This window comes from Pelophylax lessonae (genome assembly GCF_965119305.1).
Source record: "Pelophylax lessonae genome assembly, chromosome: 4".
Taxonomy (NCBI): Eukaryota; Metazoa; Chordata; class Amphibia; order Anura; family Ranidae; genus Pelophylax; species Pelophylax lessonae.
In genome coordinates, this window is record NC_138771.1 from 323,907,783 (window position 1) to 323,929,412 (window position 21,630).

At 36.3% G+C, this 21,630-nt stretch overlaps 1 protein-coding gene across 1 annotated transcript in view; it reads left to right on the top strand.

The window, feature by feature from the left end:
• Positions 1-17,723, top strand: part of LOC309552641 (uncharacterized protein) — a gene marked incomplete at both ends in the record, with an annotated part of 72,448 nt that extends 54,725 nt beyond the window's left edge. The window contains one exon of the mRNA XM_082253579.1: positions 17,679-17,723. Within this exon, the coding sequence (XP_082109705.1) occupies positions 17,679-17,723 (45 nt within the window). The remainder of the gene's footprint in view (positions 1-17,678) is intronic.
• Between the last annotated feature and the right edge of the window lie 3,907 nt (positions 17,724-21,630).

The following is a 21,630-nucleotide window of genomic DNA, read 5'->3' on the forward strand; positions in this document are numbered from 1 at the left end:
TATTTGTGGAGTGAATCCCCTTTTGTATACATGCCAATATTCTCGCAGCTGCTGTCACATTTAAAAATCATCATGGCTATGTGGGGCTGCATTCATTCACATCATTTTTTTTTTTTTTTTGTTTTCCAAAAAAATTTTATTGAGGTATAAAAGTGTACAAACATCAGTACAATACTGTTGAAATGAAACATGTAAGCATACAGAAGCTCGGAAATGAAGAACAATGCTAACATAGGTCAATTAGTCGGCCTGAAAATTGCGGGAGTCAATGAGGACCTGAAGCATAATAATGGTAGCAGGAAAAAGAAAAAAACCCCAACAAATTAGAAAAGTACACAGTATCATTCACATCATTGACTACAAGTCCAGCCTGCCACTGCAGTTCTTAGTGAAGTACAAGGATACTGATGAGCAACCTTGTAGTTTATTGACACTTCCTCCAGCTTACTAACAGATATCCTGAGGTATAGGCAAGAGTTACAGGAAAGCCTAAAATTTCACCCACAATCCACTGATCGTGAAGGCAATGCTTTGAAGGCTCCTTAGGAATAAAATAAAAAAATGACATTTATTATTTTTTCCCCAAAGGTGAACTTAGCCTTAGCTGTGGTTGCATGGTTGCAAACATCTGAGAAACATTGCTTATTGTTTGTTATTGGAAAATAGCAGTTAAAAATATGCATCCATAAAAATTCTACAATATACAACTGTGATTTTTTTTTGATCAAGTATGTAAAACAATTGTGATTGTACGTGGTTTGTGAGTATATTTAGGTCACCTGGTTGTGTAAATATTTCCAAATTCTTTGCAGGTTCCTGAGGGAATTATTAATACATGTACATTGTTTTCTGCAAAAATATGTGCATTTAATATGTATTCCCCAAAGATGAACTTTAAAATGCACCTGTGCCCAGACTATGGACATTAAACTATTTCAACTTTCATAACAAGCAGTTGAAGAGATTTAAAACAAGCCATCCCTGACCTCTCTTAATTGTTTTAATGTAAAATTATTAATTCTCTAAGATCACAACAAAGACTCTTGAGATTACTTGGTTTCTTTTTTTGTTTAATTTATATTTTATTGTTGCAAAGTTAACAGAATACAAACATTGTGTAAGAAAGCACTTACACATACATCAAATACAACAAGCCAGATGTATCAAACACTTGGTTTCTTAACAGTTTTGAAAAACTCCTTCTGGTTGTTGTTTCAATTACTGTATTTTGAAATTCAAAATTAAATTTTTTTAACAATGCTTACAGATACAGAGATGAATGAAGGCTTATATTAAACTGATTTTACTGCTTGTTATATATGTAGATACTTCAGTGTGTATGATCTGGGATAAGATATATACATACACACAGTGCGGGGAAAAAATGTTTTGATCCCCTGCTGATTTTGTATGTTTGCCCACTAACAAAGAAATGATCAGTCTAAAATTGTAATTGTAGATTTTGTTTTAACAATGAGAGACAAAATAACAACAACAAAAAAAATCCAGAAAAACACATTTAAAAAAAAGTTATAAATTGACTTGCATTTTAATGAGTGAAATAAGTATTTGACCCCTACCGCAAAACATGACTTAGTACTTGGTGGCAAAGCCCTTGTTGGCAATCACAGAGGTCAGATGTTTCTTGTAGTTGGCCACCGGGTCTGAATAATAATAATAATATAACTATAGCTTTCGATCTGGCAAATGGCACAGCTTCAAGATTGTTATTCCAGATCTGAAATATTGTATATTTATGTATGGTGTTCAAAATACAGGAAAGACACAAATATTCAGTTTAACGAAGGTCACTAATGACTGTTCATTAAAACATACTTCCAACAAAGGTAAGACACAAATAGAGACGTGTACAATTCAAGCAAATTAAATGCAATAGTAAATATATACAAGATTAGTGAATTGAGATAACCATAGCTTTATGATTAAAATAAAACACGCACTCTTTAGAAGGCAAAGATTTATAGATTAAAATTAAGATAATTGAGAACATTGCATTATTTGTTGTAATGCCATTGACATTAATGGCTTGGCTTTGTCATAAGTGCCAACTCATAACATAGTGTAGATAAATATCTTCGTGTAAGTATACTTTTCCACTGACCACTAGTTCAGCTGGCACAGAAAACTGTTGTGACCTTTGTGCTTTGAATTATATAAAAAGGGTTCCCGAACAGTACTTTTACTATTCTCTACAGTTCCATTTGGAGTTTGAGACTGTTCTATCCACAAAATGAAAATTGCAGTCGTCTTTCTACTAGCTGCTCTATGCAGCTCCTATGGTTAGTATATATTTTTATAAGGAATGAAAGTTAAACTACTTGTCACTCTGTGGACAAATATCTTGATAGATTAATTTCTGTGAAAACTGTGTTTTTATTGTATTTAAATATGTTTACATGTAACTGTTAGGCTATTACTACAATGGCTTGGGTCAAATTGGGTTGTTAGAAACCCTTATCGCCACTATGCTAGTATAAGATTTGGTATTACTGTCAATATATTGAATAATATAAACAATATTTGGAGTTTATTTCTATGTTAAGGCATGACAATGTTAGTATATGCTTAACATGTTCATTGTAACTTTCATTAATCCAGATGCTGCAGCAGTCTCTGAGCCAAATTGCCTTGTGCAGCTGTTCCAGGTAGGCATCCACCTTATAATACACAAATAAAACATGTTTGGTAAACTGCTAAAGGTTAGCATTGTAGCTGTGTGGTTAGCTCAGCAAACATTCTAAAATCATTTTTACATTGCCCCAATACTTAACATAGCTCATATAGATAGCAGATGATAAAAATGGCCTCATCGGATAAAGATTTCATATGGGGGAGGGTAGCAATCAAATGATCTCGGTGGGAACAGTGGTTAGACAGAGTAAAAAAACCTGTCTCAATCTTTATTATTCTCTCCAAAGATAAGTGGCACCAGCAAGTCCTTTCTCATTTTTTTAAATTAAACTAAAGGTGCAGAGTTTACAAGCCAAAACTGAAAGTTTGTGAACAGCTTGGCTGCCCTCCGGGGTGGTCAGATCATGGCTTCAAGAATGACCACCCTCTATGGGCAGCCTTGTCAGTCAAAGAAAGCAAGTATGTATTGCAGTTATAGACAAATGACTGACACATCAGCCTGCATAAAAAGTAAGAGCAGGTATGCAGAGCTCTATTACTTCCCTAAAATAAATTCTTTAAGTTGTAGTTCAGTGCAGTAACAAAAAACTAAATAGGAAAGAAAAAAGTAATAGTGTGTGCTCCTTAAACCTCCTGTTTATTGCTCATAATAACATATATTAATTTTACACAAGGTAGAATTGTCAGTGCTGCAGGGATTAGGATTATTTAAAAAGGCAACACACTTGCATTTCAATGGGTCATAATGCACAGTAGTGTGTTGCATTGTTGTGCATTAGTAAAATTAAGACATGTTAGATATTTGACAAATGCTGGGTGCATTGGCAGCCCATTATTTTATGGGGCTGCCCTAATGCACTGTTCGTTATTGCATGACATAACATGCAAAAATGCATGAAATGTGTTGTTGCTTTGCAGTGCTATTCATTTTAAATGGCACCCAACTCACTAAAGCAAAGTATCTGGCTTTGCAATGCACACACTGGTGAAGAGTGGGTTGTCAGTGCCTGGGACAAGTAATTTTCACTCCCTAATCCGTGGACCTTTAGATACCCTTACCCGGATCCCACCCCCAGATATCCCCCCACCCTGATCACACTCCTTAGATACCCCCCCACCCTGATCACACCTCCAAATACCCCCCACCCTGATCACACTCCTTAGATACCCCCCACCCTGATCTCACCCCCAGATACCCTCATCTTGATAACCCCCCCAGATACCCCTATCCTGATCACACCCCCAGATTCCCCCACATATTACTCCACTCTGATCACAACCCTACATTCCCTTCATTCTGATCACATCCCCAGATTCCCCATTCCTCCACTCTGATCACACCTCCAGATCCCCCCCCCATCCCTCCACTATGTAAACACCTCTAAATCCCCCCAGACTCTTATCACACCTCCAGATACCCCACTGGATCCCTCCACTCTGATTACACCCTCAAATCCCCCACCAGATCCCTCCACTCTAATCCCACCCCTGTCCCTCCACTCTGATCACACCTTTAGATACCCCACCTGATTCTTCCACTCTGATCACACCTCCAGATACCCCACCAGATCCCTCCACACTGATCACATCCCCCAGATAACCCATCACAAACACAATCCCCCCAAACATCAATGGTCCTGCAGCCCCAGGGACAGGATCCTTGGCTGTGTCTTATGCAGGCAGGAGAATATCTCCAGCAGGATCTCCGGGGGCAGAGGCAGCTGCAGCAACCAGTGGGGAGCCTCCTTCACCCTGAACACCTCCTTCGGAAGCATCCTCAGGCCTGCCCCCCCGCACAGCATGGTGCTCACTGCCTGCACACACTCGCAATCAAAATCCACCCACCGCTCTGCCCTCTTCTGCATGCTTGGATCTGTTCTCCCATCTTACTCAGCGACAGCAGCTAAACAGCAGACTAAAACATCCAAGCTATGCCCTCCATCCTGCTGAGAGCAGCATGGAAGTTTTAATTTGCCTACTGGGGGAACAGGTATTTTAAAAATCCTGGCTTTCTTATGGTGGCACCCAGGGCGACCGCACCAGCTGCCCCCAACGCTACGCCACAGAACGCACAACAATGCACAATAACTTTTTTTTTTTTTTTACACTTTTAGGTGCATTGACAGTCAAATATTTTAAAGAGATGCTTTAAAAGAACAAACATTATCAAAAAAATGTGAATGGGCCCCCAAAACGGGACAGACTGTGTTTTGGCTAATATATCAAAAATGTAAAAATAGATTACCGGGTATCAAATGTATTTTATATAGTTTAATAAATAGTGTTATTTTTAAAACTATACACACATTAGGTATGTAATTTATTTTGTAATGTAAGTAATTTATTTTAAGAAATTAACAAGCCTTTTTATTTATTTTTTTTCAGGATGATGCCCCACTTCTTCTCCAAAATCTGGTTACACTTCTGTGTGACTACAAAGTAGCCAAGGTAAAACAATGACATTATAAGAAAGAATACTATTAGTAGTAATACAAGCAACATAAATAATAAAAAAAATGACTGGATATGACCAGATTAACAATACTCATAGCACCAACATCCCAACTTTTAGAGAATTCAAAGCAAAAGTGGAAAATACGGGACTTTTTAGGTGCTCAATCACATAATACAAAAAAATTGTTAAAAACAGTAATGTTTTTTATTTAGACATAATCAGGCTAAAAACATTTGTACAATCATTTGTAGTCATTGCTCCAATGTAAATGTATAGCATTTGCCTAACACCACACTTATGCTTCCGACATGTTTTGCCGTTTTCAGCTTCTTCAAAGGAAAGATTGATGGATTCACTCCAAATGTTGCACAAAGTGGTGGAGTTAAAAATAGATTTGATATGGATCTCATGCAGAGGGGGATAAATAGCCTCAAGTTATTTATCCAAGTTCAGGTTATAGTGTAGGGAGCCTAAACATCCACTAGATGGCAGTCCAAACACAAAAAAACAAAGCACCCAAACATCTGCCAATCAATTATTTATTGCTGAACTGGTAGTCCTCAGACACTCCAGACCTGTAATCTCTAGTGTAGCAAACATAAGCTCACTGAGACTTTGGTTGTACAAATGTTTTTAGCCTGATTATGTTGAAATAAATAAACATTACTGTTTTTAACATATTTTTTGAATTTTGTGACTGAGGACCTAAAAAGTCCCGTATTTTCTACTTTTGCTCTGAATAAAAAAATGACAGTTTGCAGAGGAGAAAAGCATACAAACACAGGATTTCATCAGCACTTTGATTCTATAGGATATCCTGTGTACCCTTTGTGCAGTAATACTGGTATTTTCTTGTTTATTAGTAAAGGTATAAGCACCATCACAGAATGCTTTAAAATAAAGTGTAAAATTATTTATGGTTAAAACATTTTTGTATTTCACCTAGAAGCCCATAGAGGACTTTGTAGTTAAATAGCACAGGCATACCACTACTCTCAGCAGCTTAAGACAGAAGCAAGGCAAATCAACAAAAAGGCATTCCTAGTTGTTTGGGAGGGTGTAGGAGCCTTTACAAGAATTTTAATTGTATGTTTAGTTTTAATTTACCTTTATACTAGGGCATTTTCCTCACTGTAAATAACAGCTTTACTGTAAAAAACACCTTTTAGGTAAAAAGTTAATAAATGTACTTATCTTAGCTAGAGTTTCCATGCGGCAGGGGGTGACATCAACATCCTTCAATTCACAATGCACAGATTATGCGCCATCACAGGGTAGGAGTGGCTTCTTGTCTTGTGAGATTTTGGGTACTTAGCAATTCCCCATGATCTTGCCAGAAAAATGGTGACATCATCCTTGCCTAAGTGCTGTGGGTGGAAGTCAGGGATAGGTAAGTGTAGCATATTTAAAAACAGTTTTTCCCTACAGGGATTGGGGAGGGGGCCCTAATATTTCAAACAGACCTTGCATTTTTTCTGCAAGTTCCATTTTATGCATAACTAAAATTCAAAGCTCATTATAAGGGCTAGAGTAGGGTTTGACTTTAGGGTAAGGTTAAGTATTACGATCAGGTCAAGTTCTAAAAACTGAACTGCACAATTGGACAAATGCGAGGTGAATTTCATTACACTGGGTTAATCCAGGTAAAATCAGGTTAAGTTTTAAGGCTTAAAGTTAAAATCAGGTTAAGTTTTAAGGCTTAAAGTTAAAATCAGGTTAAGTTTTAAGGCTTAAAGTTAAAATCAGGTTAAGTTTTAAGGCTTAAAGTTAAAATCAGGTTAAGTTTTAAGGCTTAAAGTTAAAATCAGGTTAAGTTTTAAGGCTTAAAGTTAAAATCAGGTTAAGTTTTAAGGCTTAAAGTTAAAATCAGGTTAAGTTTTAAGGCTTGGTTTGGGTAAGTGTTAAGGTCAATCTTAGAGTCAGATTTAGGTTGGAAGTCTGAATGTGTGGGGAACCCTTATTTTTTATTCTTTGGCACTGTAGCTCTGACACTAAAAAACCTGGAACCCTGTTTTTATGGCTTTAAAAATGTCCATTACAACAGGCGACATACTCTACATCCACAATAACAGTACAAAATAAGACAGTTTATACATTATGTGTACTACTGTGTTCAAATTGATTGCTATAATATATACAAACCTGATGTTTATTTTGCCTTTGACTGTCTGTTTGTTCACTTCTAGAAAAACCAAAATGCTGTCCTCTTTCAAGCTTTCCTGCAACAAGTGAATACCTTGCTGGTATATATAGTTTACTACCTTACACACACACATACTGTCTGAGATTTTTTTTACAGGTTTCAAAAATTGAAAACAAAAATTCTTTTTTTTACTTTTTAGGGAAAAGTTGGATGCACCATCGACAATATTCTTGGCACAAAAGTGGTAAATATTTTTTTTTTTTCTATGTTAGAACTATGCATAAAATTGAATAAACTGTTGCAAATTACTAATCATTTACATGCCATTCTTGCAACTTTTCAATGAAGTCACTACAAAAAATTCACTGCAAAGTAATTGCAAACTTTTTTTTGTCTCTTCATTAACAACTAAAACAATGTGCCTGCTTTAGGAACAAAAGTCATGGATTATGTTGCTTTAAAGAAATTCATGAATGTATGCTTCTGTTTGCAGAGTGGTGTGTAGTGACTGCAAATAATTTCTGTGGCGAGATTCTTTTTTGAGCTAATATGTTGATAGACGCACATTTTCCTGTCGTGTCTGTGCTCACAATCATATTTATTTGTTTACAAACTATTTTATTGGGATGGTCAAAATTAGGTACAACCTCATAGTTATATTTAGGCCCATCTGCTAGACCTGTAACCGTAGTTTCTGGCACAATTCAAGAGAAAAAACTTTGGCCATAATGTTATCCTTACTGGTTTATGCCATCTACCCTAAACTTTAGAAATTACCCTGATTAGTACTTGTCCTTTGGGGCAGTGCAGTAGCATAGATTGCATAGATTGCCTTTACTGCATGTTAATCAGCTATGGACTTGCCAATCAAATGTATCAACTAAAACTTGATTTAGCTGCATATGCTTATGTTAAAGATTCTTGTGCAGGTATAATTTAGCAAGCATGTACTAAACATTGGTGCAATTTACTAAAATTCAAAGTTCTGAAAATGTCCTAATTACCATTTCGTTTTAAATAAATTCTAATTTAAGCCTTAATTATTGGCCAAATTAAAGTTTCCTTATAACATGGCATAATAGCCCCCATTTCCCAGATATTTTCAGAGAGATTGTCTATATTGTCTATGTGTCTATGGACACCCTTAAGCTTTCAAGGTCCAGTGACCTTTTCCAATATTTATTGTACAATGGCATCAAATGCAGGCTCCAAATGCCATTGCCGATCACATATAACTCCTACATAGGAATCCTCTTTAGATATGCAGTAATATTATGTAGACGCCCTAGGTTTAGCTATTACTATGATTACAGCTCAGTCCAATTTAACTTTAATAGTCCAGTTAAAGCAGAAGAAAACTGTATCTGAGCACCATAAACTTAAAACTCTATTAAATTCATTTTCAATATTTAAAGCAAACTCACCCATCCATCTATGTCTCTGTGCTTTATTTTGTTGAAAAATTGCTCTGAACAACACCCCCGTAGCATTTCTAGCTGCATCCATGTTAAGTAAGGGCAGATGATTCAGTAGCATTTACTTCCTGGAATCCATTTGCCCTTAGCTTAGGCATGAGGGCAGGGGGGGGGGTGCAAACCTTAAAAAGCCCCCATACCTTCCTGAAGACTCATGTGATGTATGAAATCCTTTTTGGCATAGGCCAGAAACCAGGAAGCAACTGGAAAATGTAAAAAAATATGTTTAAAACAAATAAATATAATTTACCTTACCTTCCTATCAATTTACTAATGATATCAGCATAATAGTTAATGTTGATTGAGAGAGTTTAGTTCTGCTTTAATGTCTACACCTCTGCATTTATAGTTACACTAATGGTCTTAAAGTGTTGCTAAACTCACAACAGTAAAATCAGTCTGTATATGCAGTAAAGCATGCTTGTTATACTCGCTGTGGAACCTAGGGGGTTAATCCTCTGCATTCTGTATAAAGGCTGTTTGATCCTGTCTTCTCTGATCCTCCCCCTATTCGGCTGCAGTGTGGGTGCTTCCCCTGCTACTGTAACTGTATGCTGGGCACCGCTGTGCCCACCCAGCATGGTACACATGTTACCATGTGCTGTGGTAAAAAGCATTAATCACGAGTTGCTTTATATATAAAGGGTATTAATAAGAAGCTGAATTCTGCAAACTGACTCCAGAAGTCAGGCAGCAGGGAGAGAGCTAGTCGCAAGTATTGCTTGTGTCCTCTCTGCAACTGATCTTTTCCCCATTATTGATTTGCCATGCCTTGTTTTGCACTGTCTCTGTATGGAGGTAGTCATCTTGGAAGAGGAATGGCTTTGTTTTCCCATGTTAGAGCCTCCAGTAAGGAGAAGAAAGAGCAGCACAGTAGTGACATCACTAAATAACACAAGATTAGCAGTTGGAAACAGCAGTGCCCTAGCTCTCAAACTGAAGATATACAGCTGTAGACACCGGTGTGCCTTTTCAAACTCATATACCAGAAAGTGCACTGCTACTTTTGAGGGTACTGGTTAGGCACACATACAATTCTAGGTGTTCTCAGTAAATAGAAGATCTTTACTTTTTTGAGTACATTTTGACTGTAAGTAAGATGCAGGAAAAAAAAAGAAAAATAATTGTAAAATAAAGTTATTGTTCTGGGTAGTAATGTTTTTAAGCTTAAAGCCCCCTGTTCAATAATCCCACATAAAATAAATAGATAAATACAGAGTTAATTAACAGCAAACAATGGCAAATTGCATTTGATACAACCTTTACTTTTTTTTTTATAGACAGTCACACTTCAGAATGCTGAGACAATTGGAGATGATGTTGCAAATGTTCTGTTTGGATTTGTGGTAAGAAATTATACACCCTCTGTACAGTATCTTCCTAGATTCATATTGATTACTGGTTTAACAAGGAACATTTGAAGAATAATAAAATAAATGTACAAATAAAATACATTAGCTTTTTTATCATATTTAGACTAATTAAGCAAGTTAGCAAATTTCACTTTTTCTTTTTTACTATTCTCTGAAAGGCCCATTCCAATAAGTTTTATTTAGGGCTTATGCACAATGATGGTTTGTGGCACAAACGTGCTCTAATGTGTTCAGGGAGCCACAGGTGATGCATACTTCTGGCCATTGAAATGAATGGCCATATGCAGCATTTGATGCATTCCCAGAATTCAGAAATTTAGTGCTTGCAGAATTCATCATATGCACATGCACCTATAAACACCAATGCAAAAAAGCACAGGTGTTTACCCTGTTACAGCCACATACATTTACTTCTAAAACTGGCTGTTGGTGCCATGGGCATGGAAAAACATCAAGCTTTTTACACTAGAACAGAAGAAGGTTGATTTCTTATTCAAGGTTTTATTGATAGTTAACATAGAGAAACATAGGAATGTACAGTAACTGCCATACCATGGAATATAGTATACAGGAAACGCAAGGTATGTGTACGTAACAAAGTTGAGATAACAATTAACATTTCTTAAACAATGGAAGCGCTGTTAGAGGTTAAGTAAGTTACGTACTGAGTGTTGTCCTATTCCCCTTGGCCCCCCAACTGGGAGCAATCTGTGTTCCGAGGGGAAGGCAACAAAAGAATAAGGTTGATTTAAACAATAACCATACAAAAAAGTTTTAGTCATAGAAAAAACATGCTTTGATGCTGCCCTAAACAGTTGTAATGGTGTAATAAAATAACCTGTGCTTGCTCCCTAAATTACCTTCACATTTGCTATTGACTGTTTATGCATGACTACATTTATTAAAAATAGAATACATAACATATGATTTGTTATTTCTATGTTTCAATAAATGAAATAAATTCTGACTACAATGAAAAAATAAAAAAAAATATGCAGGCTTATTGCAGACAAAAATAGAATCTTGAAGGGGAGGGTGAGGATGGAAATGTGTGTTCATTTTTCTATATTTATGTCTGTAAGTGATAACTTTCATTTCTTAACTCTAAACCTTTGCTAATATTTTTACACTGATATTTTAAACAACTAGGCAATTCTAGCTATAATATAAAACGTGCATTACTTTTTTATTTTAGGACAACATTATCGCCAAGGTGGTCAAAATTGTGGTAAGAAAAGTTGTTTTATTTTTGCCTCCACAGTTGTATATAAAAGTGCTGTTCATAATAACATGGTCAAATTCTTATTGTGCAGAATTTTTTTTTTTTTCAGAATAAAAGTTTTTTTGTAAAAATGAGATTAAACAAAATGTATATCATAAAGACCCTCTTAACATAGATGTGTACAGAATTTGGTTGTAGCAACATTGAGATACAATGTATAAAATATTCATATTGTATATTATAGTACAGATAACAGGTCACATTAGGAGCAGTAACAAAGTAACTTATGGTATATATTATACTTCAGATTCAAATCAGGTATATAAAGAATCTCTAATGGTTAAGATGAGTTTTGAATTTTAAAAAGGGAAATAAACTTCAGAAAAAAAGTAAATACCATGAAAAAGGAATAAAATGAACATACCATGATAATCATTATTACTTAGCAGTTTAAAGTAATTGGTAAGGCCTCCAAATCAGAGGTCAGTTAGTTTCCTGTAGTCCTCAGTGGGGGGTGAAAAGGTACCAGGATTTCAACAGTTTATGAAAGTGAGATGTGGATTCTATTTTAATTGCAATAGTTTCTTCCATGTCATATATTGAGTTTACTTTTAGTAACCAGTCTTTAACGTTTGATGCGTGTCTAGTTTTCCAGTGCATAGGTATTAATGCTTTGGCTGCATTTAGAAGATGCCTGGCCAATGAATTGTTATATTTTCTGTAGGAGAAGGAGTTGACGTGAAGAAAACAGCAGGCAGGGATACGTTTGAGTTGAGTGTCAGTGATATATAATATCCATTTTTTAATTTGTTGCCAGTAGTACAGAATTAAAGGGCATGACCCCCAGATGTGCAGAAAAGTCCCTTTGACTGAATGACATCTCCAACAAATGTCTGACTCATGAGGAGTCCAATTTTTGACTTTGGCAGGCGTGCCATTATGTGCATATTTTAAATGAGTTCTCTTGAATGCGAGTACTCAGAGAGCATTTATGGGTGAAGACATATGCTTTTTAACATTGTTCTTCTGAGATTTGTATCTAAGTTCCTGTTTCCAGATTTGTATGTAATTATATGGAGAGTCAGTGATTAGTTGTGAGAGCGAATTGTAAGCTATTGAGGTGAATTTTCGGAATTCATTTTGGTTATAGCATATGTGTTCAAAGTTAGTGAGAGGTCTTGTCAATTTTTCTAGAGACATTTTTTTAGGAAAGACATTTTATACTATTTTCAGTCTAAAGGCCCACCTAGTCCTATGGATTTTAATGCATGTTTTATTACACATTAACACATGCACACAGATTACTCATTGTTGAAACAGTGCTTGGTAATTCCAGTATGACATGTGTTGGGCTAAAAAGTGAATGTATTCTTTTTGATGTATCAACAAACTAAAGGGTGTACTAATGACAATGGCAATGCATAAAAATCACATCACAGATGTGTTAACAGAGATGGCTGACACATGTAAAAATGAAAAAAAGGCAGTATAATGTTGAAAAGTAAGGGCAGGAATTCTTTTTTTTTTTCTTAATTAATATTTAATTTATTACATTCTAAATCCATCTTATTGATGCAAAAAATATGGGGGAGTTTTGACCAACAGCAATTTAGTGTACTTCAACAAGCTGTGCCAAAATACTGGCCCATTAGTTTAGCAATGTGATTTAAAGATCCATGTATCTTTCAGGATATTTATCACATGTACATGTGGGCTTCTGCTGGAAAGAAAATTGATATATTGATATGTACCATCAATTTCTTGGGTTGTAAAGTATTGTAGTATGTGAAAAGAGCAGTTATAAATGCTGTATTGAATCAGACTAAGAATTAAATATGTATTTTCCTTTATCACAGCTATAATAAGTTATGATATATAATTTTCTCTTTATATAGAATGAAATTCCTTTCTTAGATGATATAGTGGTAAGTTAAACCCCCTACTTGCTCTATGTGATACTCAACTCAACTCAGCCAAAACCATTTTTTCTTTTAGAGTTGTACAAGAAGCATGGAGGGTGGGGGTGTTGAATTAGAACCTGGCAGGATTTTATTGCTATTTGTGTCCTCATTAATCTTCACCCTCAGGAACAGGGTATAACATGAGCAGGAAGTGACAGAAGACCTCTATAATGGCAATGGAAACAGTATCAAAAAAGTAACATTGTTGGTAAATTATTAATTACCTAATAACCAAGTTCCACAGCTGCTCCATATGGATCAGAGCAATTATGATATTTCACTTTACCAAACACAATTTCCATTTTTTTTTTTTATCACTACTTTTGATAAAAAAAAGTGATAGTTATATTGAGAGGGGAGATGATGGAAAAATATGGCTTTAATTTGATGATATTGGCTCACAAGTCAAACAAGTCAACAATTGTAGCTCCTATATTTTTGTGTTGAGAGGTTCTCCTAAACCACTTGTCCTCTGGAAGGATTTACCCCCCTCCTTACCAGGCCATTTTTTGCTATTCAGCGCTGCGCCAATTTAACTGACGATTGTGCAGTCATGTAATGCTGTACCAAAAGAAATTCTCCAATCGGCATACAATATTGCAGTGAAAAATCCGTCTGTAGTAAATGGAATAAATAAAATTACATCTAGTGCTCTCTGCGTATACTTAAGCATTAAATAAACAAAAGTAAAAAACTTACGAACACTGCACTTCAGTCAAGAGCAGATGATCAGCATTCTCAGTACACAGGTAGACTGTAAGGATGGCCGCAGGTGACGTCACATATTGCTACTTCCCCGTATGCATTACATCCTGGGCAGGACTTCGTCAGCAGGAATGGTTGATTCCATTTATATAGTCAGCAAGTGATTAAAGATCAACTTGTCCTTCAGTCTTTTATTACCCACTAAACAAACCATGTACAATTTATGCCTATGTAAAACTTACTGGGATAAAAGCCAGATCACGTATACATACTAGATTTGGCATTTCTGGCAGCAGGGGGTGCATAGCCTGCCAGTGCACATTGAATATTCACAGCAGAAGTCAATCTGCAGGTGCCAGGCACTCATTGTCCTCTGCCACCTGCCAATCATTGGTAAAGACCACAGAACAGTGATCTGACTATGTAAACAAGGCAAGCAGCTGTTCTGACAGGGGGGAAGGGATGGATTCTGTGCTCCTGCTAAGCAGGGACAAGAATTTATTTCTTCCCCTAGTGAAAACAGCACATAGGCACACATTTAACCCTTTGATTGCCCTAGATGTTTAACCCCTTCCCAGCCAGTGCCATTAGGGCATATTTCTAGCACTGATCACTGTATTAGTGTCACTAGTTCCCAAAAAGTGTCAAATGTGTTAGTGTCCGATCGTCCGCCACAATATCACAGTCCTGCTATAAGCTGCTAATCACTGCCATTACTAGTTAAAAAACAAATACAAATTCCAGTATATATCCCATAGGTTGTAGATGCTATAACATTCGCATAAACCAATCAATATACGCTTTCTGGGGGTTTTTTTGTTTTTTTTTTTACCAAAAACATGTAGCAGAATACATTTTGTCCTAAATTTATGAAGAAATTCAATTTTTTTCAGTTTTATAATTGAATATGTTTTATAGCAGCAAAAAATATTAGTGTTTTTTTTTTTCAAAATTGTTGGTATTTTTTTGGTTAAAGCGCAAAAAATAAAAAAACACTGGTGATAAAATAACACCAAAAAAACCCTCTATTTGTTGGAAAAAAAATACACATATTTTATTTGGGTACAGCAATGCATAACTGTGCAATTGTCAGTTAAATGAACGCAGTGGTGTATCACAAAAAGTGGCCTCGTCCTGAAGAGGGGTACATTTTCCAGTGTAAAGGCTGCCATCATAACCTTGGTTTGAGACTGTTTCCTTCAAGAAAAAATTTACTTTTTTGCCACTTTAACCTAAATATTTTGGTTGGCTAGGGTAACATTATAGGGCTTTTACTAAGACTGTTGTATTTTTTTATTTTTTTTGTGCTTTGCTAGTAAGTAAGTAAAGCCTGATTATTTCTTTCTCATTTTAAGACTGTAGTAAATCTGCGTGTGTTTTACCTCCTCCTAGAATCCCATTACAGTTTTTACATGTGGCAATTTGACCCAACTATGTAAATAATACAATTTTTCTTTACATTTAGAATGACCAGAACCTAATCACCAGTCTCCAAAATACTGCATGTGGAGTGATGGTAAGAAAACGGTTATATTTGCATTAAACATTAAAAAATGTAATTTTCTTCCTTGTATTATAAAAATATGTCCTCCCATCTCCGACCCTAGGTCCCACCTTTTCCCTGAAACAAACCCTCACTTAACTGCTGTTATTAGGATAATTTGACCCTATTTATGATATATTAGATAGTAGGCTTCCATGAAGGAAACAATTAATAATCTGGTAAGAATTTAACACATATAACATATCTAAATCTGGTTATAGAGTTTTTACAGTTTTCCTAGGTCATATAAACGTTCTAGGTGATCTGCACTCTCCCTGGCATCTCCTTCCAATTCACTGTTCCTGGTCAGGCTCCAGTTATTGCTTCCAACAGTCAATACTCTCACATAGGCTGTAAAAGACTAAACATTTGAAATGTGTTTGTTGCCTATAAACCACACAAACTGGAATACTGATTAAGATTTTATGTTCTCTTATTTATAGGAAGCAGTGATAGGTGATGTGGATAAAGTGCTGGTAAGATATTATTGCTTTGAAAAGTTTTACATGCTTCACTAGCATCTGAAGCCTGGCCGTGACTCATGAGACCACAGCATAAACCTTTATGACCTACTCTTAAAGAAGGTCAAGTTAAAGCTGGAATGTCCTGATAGTCATTATAATATAAGAACTTCTAAGTTGTCTGAAAGAAACAAGCGTATGATAAAAGCTTGTCAAATTACCATTAGGCACAGCAGGCCTTCCAAAGAAGGTTATACGTTTATCAGGTTATACATTTTCTTTAATCAGCAGCAGTAAATATAGTAAACGAGTTAGCTCATACCGGCTTAAAAATAAGTTGGCAGAGTTCTGCATCAATTATGAGATCCCACCCTTTATATTCTATCTGTGTTTTTTAGTTACATTACTATACAGGCAGTCCCCAGGTTACAAATAAGATAAGGCTCTGTAGGTTTGTTCTGAAAGTGATTGTAAAGTCTCTTTTTTTAAAAAAAAAAATAACAAACATATTATACTTACCTGCTCTATGCAGTTGGTTTTGCATATCCTCCTCTTCTCAGGTCCATCTTCGGCTCTCCTGGCCCCTTCCTCCTGTTGAGTGCCCCCACAGCAAACAGCTTGCTATGGGGGCACCCGACCTGAGTCACAGCTTCCTGTGTCCATTCAGACACGGAACCACGACTGGCCCCGCTCCCTCTCTCTCACCTGATTGGCTGAATGATTTTGTTTGACAGCAGCGGGAGCCAATCGTGCTGCACTGCTGTTTCAGCCAATGAGTTCTAGGCAGCTTAAACACTCCAGCAGCATGGCTGGATAAATATGGGCTCAAGTACTATAAGTATGAGGAGGGCTGAAGGGGGCTGTTGCACACAGAATGTTTTTTTTTTTTATCTTAATGCATAAAATGCATTAAGATAAAAAAAAACCTACCTTTACAATCCCTGTAAGTTGAATTTGTATGTAAGTTGGAAAAGGTATATTTTTTAGGTGTAATTGCAGCCAAAAGCTTTTTTTTTTTTTTAAATTTTGGATAGATAGCATAGGAAAGGGTTAACACCCCAGAAATGTTAGTTTTCTTGTCTGTGCCCCTGTTCAGAAGATTGTCCCTGTGACAATTGGATTTTGAAAATTTTGAGTTATTGTGGAAACAAGGATTGGTGATGAAGCTTCAGTGGAGACCCCTTTTCCCCATGAGAACTCTTACAGGAGTGAATTTCCCTTCCTAGGGGTAGATTTCCTCTCACTTCCTGTTTCCTCCCTCCGTTTGTAAGTATGAGTCGTATGCATATGACTCTAGTTGGCCTTTTTCTTTTCTTATCCAAGAGAACACTGAAAAATGACCTACATATGATCATTGATCAGTATACTATTGTGACAGTTTTTCACTCCATGCATGGTCAGATTTAAATACCCTTTAAATACCCTTTCACTGGAATCATTAAAAGTTTGTGACAGCTTGACCCTGTGAATCGGTGTTTGAATATATTAAGCGTTATCTCCAAGAGAACTGTTGTGTAGAACTCTTTTCAGCATACAACATATGTAAAGATACAAAAAGAGGTGTTTTCTTTCGATTTTTAGTTGGTCAGTACATGAATACTTTTTTATTTGCTGGTCTCATTGTTTGTGTTTGATTTGTCCTAAACTATTATTATTTAATTTAAATGATCCTAATTTACTATTACCAGAAATTCGTTGCAAACATCGCTGCTAATCTTGCAAAAAAACCCTAAATTCCAGAATAGGATTATGGAGATATAAAAGACAGCTACTTTGTAAGTATATATCTGTGAAGAAATATAAAAATTAAATGAAAGTCTTCAGCCTGACAAAAAGTTGTTTCAGTGCTCTATCTATGCCACTAAAAATGCCAGTGCTCCAACACTTACACACCAAGCAGCTTACCAGAAGCTTAGACCTCACTGCATAAGAGGTCGAACAATGCTCTGTAGGGAAAGACTCAGATCCCTGATAGATGGATGGCTCTCTCCCTGACTTCATACATCAGTGGCGACTTGCACTATAGCTCAATAGCGCATACAGAGGAAATGTAAGAGGAACTCCATAATGTAGTAACTTAGGGCAGCTTTTTATTAAAATAAAAATAAATACTTGCAAACAAAGGTAAACTTCAAACAGATCAAAGAACCTGCAATTTGATCGAGCAGACGTGATGACGTCACCTCTAAGCTCAGCTTCTGCTTGGAGCGCTGAAGCTAATTTTTGTCAAGCTGAAGAATTTCACTTGTTTTCACAGTTTTGGGACTTTTATGTCACTTTATTACTTGGGGGAAATGCACAAATTTTAACTGTGTGTGTTTATAATTTTATTTTTTTAGTATGTTGTATTGATTGCCACTTTGAAGTTGATTTACTAAAACTGAGTAGTAAAAAATAAGGTGCATCTCTGCACATAAACCAATCAAATGTCAGGTTTTTTTTTTTGTTTTTTTTGTCAAAGCTTAAATTGACTAAGCTGAAGTTAGAAGCTGATTGGCTGCCATGCACTATGGCACCAGATTTTGCACTCTCCAGTTTAGTAAATCAACTCCTGCATTTTTAAACAGTAACCACAACACATTTTTTTAAATATAGTTTTTGATATTTGGATGTCAAAACATAGCACAGATGTTTTTTTTTTATTGTTTACAGTATTTTTTATAGCAGGACTATCAAACAGGGTATCAAACTAAGTTTGATAGCTGGTACATTTTAGACCACTTCAAGTTATCCTTTCCGTTTGAATATATTGTTCTTGTATATGTGTAGCTATGCATGTGTGTATGATTCTTTTCTAGGTCATGGTATACCTAGCTGTAGTAAATGATATTTTCACCAATCAAAATGAACAAACCCAAGTCTTAACCCTACAACTCTGCAGCAAATTACATTTCCACCAATACAAAAACATATTTTTAAATATAAAAAAGTAAACTTGGTGCAGCGCTTTACAAAAAAACATTTAAAAAAAATTAAATAAACCTTCAACTAATATATCACTAAATACTACCAGTACTATAACTACCAGTATATACTAATCTTCTTCCACAGCCGTGCTTCACATCAGCCATAAAAATGCTTGTGCTTCTCCCCACACCCTCTGTGGGAAAAACTAAATCTAAATGACCCCTTATGGTTAATAAACAGGTCACTAGCGCTTTAAGAGCTTTCCTTCCTCTCAATATTCTCTTTCCTAGGTCAACTCAGTATCTCTTCACCTCTCTGTTCCACCTCTCCACTTGGGTTAGTAGGCCAGAGAGAAGACCCCAATAGCATAACTCGGTTTATTTAATCAAATAAAAACCAGATCATTACACTTACAGAGTAAATGAGTATACGGCAGCCTCCATATCCATCAATGGCACATACATTTCCTAGTAAAGATGACTGTGTGCTTTACTGCGTCAGAAATTACGTCAGCGGATTTAACATCAACAGCGTGGCTCCGGCCTAATGCGTTTCGTCTGTGTGATGTCTTCAGCGGAGCATTTAATATATTGAAGGAGCAGTCTTATCCCTGGGAGGCACTATAGAACTATAAAAGCCTGCAAAGTTGAGTTAAGGAATGTGCTCCAGCCCTAAACAATTTCAGCTTACTACTGCAAAAAGAAATACAAGTTATTTGTTCAGCCTAATACTAAATGTATTCATTTTTGTCTCCTTTTCTGCAGAAATTTGAAGCAACACAAAATTTACTTTACGTTCACCCAGCTGATCTATATGGCAAGACACATCTTCATTGACCTTTAAAAAACAGTTTGATGCACATTCATATAATTTTTTTGTTTTTCTTCCAAAATAAAGTTTCAATGAAGCAAAAACGAGTCCACAATTTTCTTGTACAGCTAAGTACTCTGATGTACACTTAACATATTTATTAAAGCCAAACCCAGCCAGAACTTAGTTTTTTTGGTTAGAGTGGAGAACAGATAGAACCTTTACAGGTTTTGCTTTACCTGTTTGTGGGGAGATTTCCCCTTAGTTATTATCAGACAGGAAGTGATGCGAAATCTTCTCTAGTCAGGACACACACTGCAACAGAAGTCTTAGAACCTCCGTCAGGTCATTTTTACTGTAGCAGAAATTGCAAACACAGAGATCCTAAATCTTTACTGAGATCTTAGTTGTTATAACAGCATTGCTAGTGCAGCAGAGACTCTAAAACCACAGATGATTTTAAGGCATTGTGGTTCCCCTTTTTAACCGCATACTGCCTACCCTATTGTAACAATACCTGGAGATGGGTGTTCTCTTATCCTGGTCTTATCCTGGGTGGATTTCATATGACGTCCTCCCACTCATGCACCTCACGATCTACTACTGATGTATCCACCAGCAAAATAGAGCAATTGGTACCAAACCACTGTGATTGGCTTAGGGACCATGTGATTGTTTTGACCAATCACAGTGATCACATGAATGAATGGCTTTCATTGATCATTCATTATTTACTATTGTAATGCTGTGATTGGTCACACTGATCACATGGCGTACAGGGCCAAACACATCAGTCCTGTAACATGTGATAGCTGTTGTCAATCACAGCATCACAATAGTAATTAGGAGTCATGAATGAAAGCTATTCCTGACAGTTAAAACAATTGCTATTGCAGTGATTATCAACTCTATCTGTCTGAAAAAATGGTAAACATTTTATTTGGGTACAGTGTTGCATGACGCAGTAATTGTCATTCAAAGTGTGACAGAACTGCAAGCTGAAAATTGGCCTGGGAGGGGGTGAAATAGTCTGGTATTCAGGTGGTTAATATGGTACATTGAAAAAAAGGGACCACCATACCACAGAAAGTTTGGGGATTTTATAGTTCCTGTTGCACAAGCTATATTGTTATTAAAACTTGAACTTGAGATCCCAATAAAGATTCAGACACCAATAATGTAACTAAACCTTGCAACAACAAACACTGTGAGCTGTGCAGTCAAATCAACCCAGTGTAGCACAACACTTAAAGTGGCCACTGTTTGAGATGGGTCTTGAGATGCTGGCCTTGACCTCTCTTTTAAACTCCAGCCTCTTTAACACACCTGGCTGGATACATAGACCCTGAAGTCAAACAAAAAAAATCACAGACAGCAAACTTACAGTGCCTTGAAAAAGTATTCATACCCTTTGAAATGTTTCGCATTTTGTCATGTTACAACCAAAAACATAAATGGTTTTTATTGGGATTTTATTTGATAGACCAACTAAGTGGCACATAGTTGTGGAGTGGAAGGAAAATGATAAATGGTTTTCACATTTTTTTACAAATAAATATCTGAAAAGAGTGCATTTGCATTTAGCTCCCTGAGTCAACACTTTGTAGCACCACCCTTTGCCACAATAGCAGCTGCAAGTCCTTTTGGGTATGTCTCTACCAGCTTTTCACATCTAGAGGGCAAAATTTTTGCCCATACTTCTTTGCAAAATAGCTCAAGCTCTGTCAAATTGGATGGGGAGCATCCGTGAATATCAATTTTCAAGTCTTGCCATGGATTTCCAGTTGGATTTAGGTGTGGACTTTAACTGGGCCATTCTAACACATGAATATGCTTTGATCTAAACCATTCCATCATAGCTCTAGCTGTATGTTTAGGGTCATTGTCCTGCTGGAAGATGAACCTCTGCCCCAGTCTCAAATC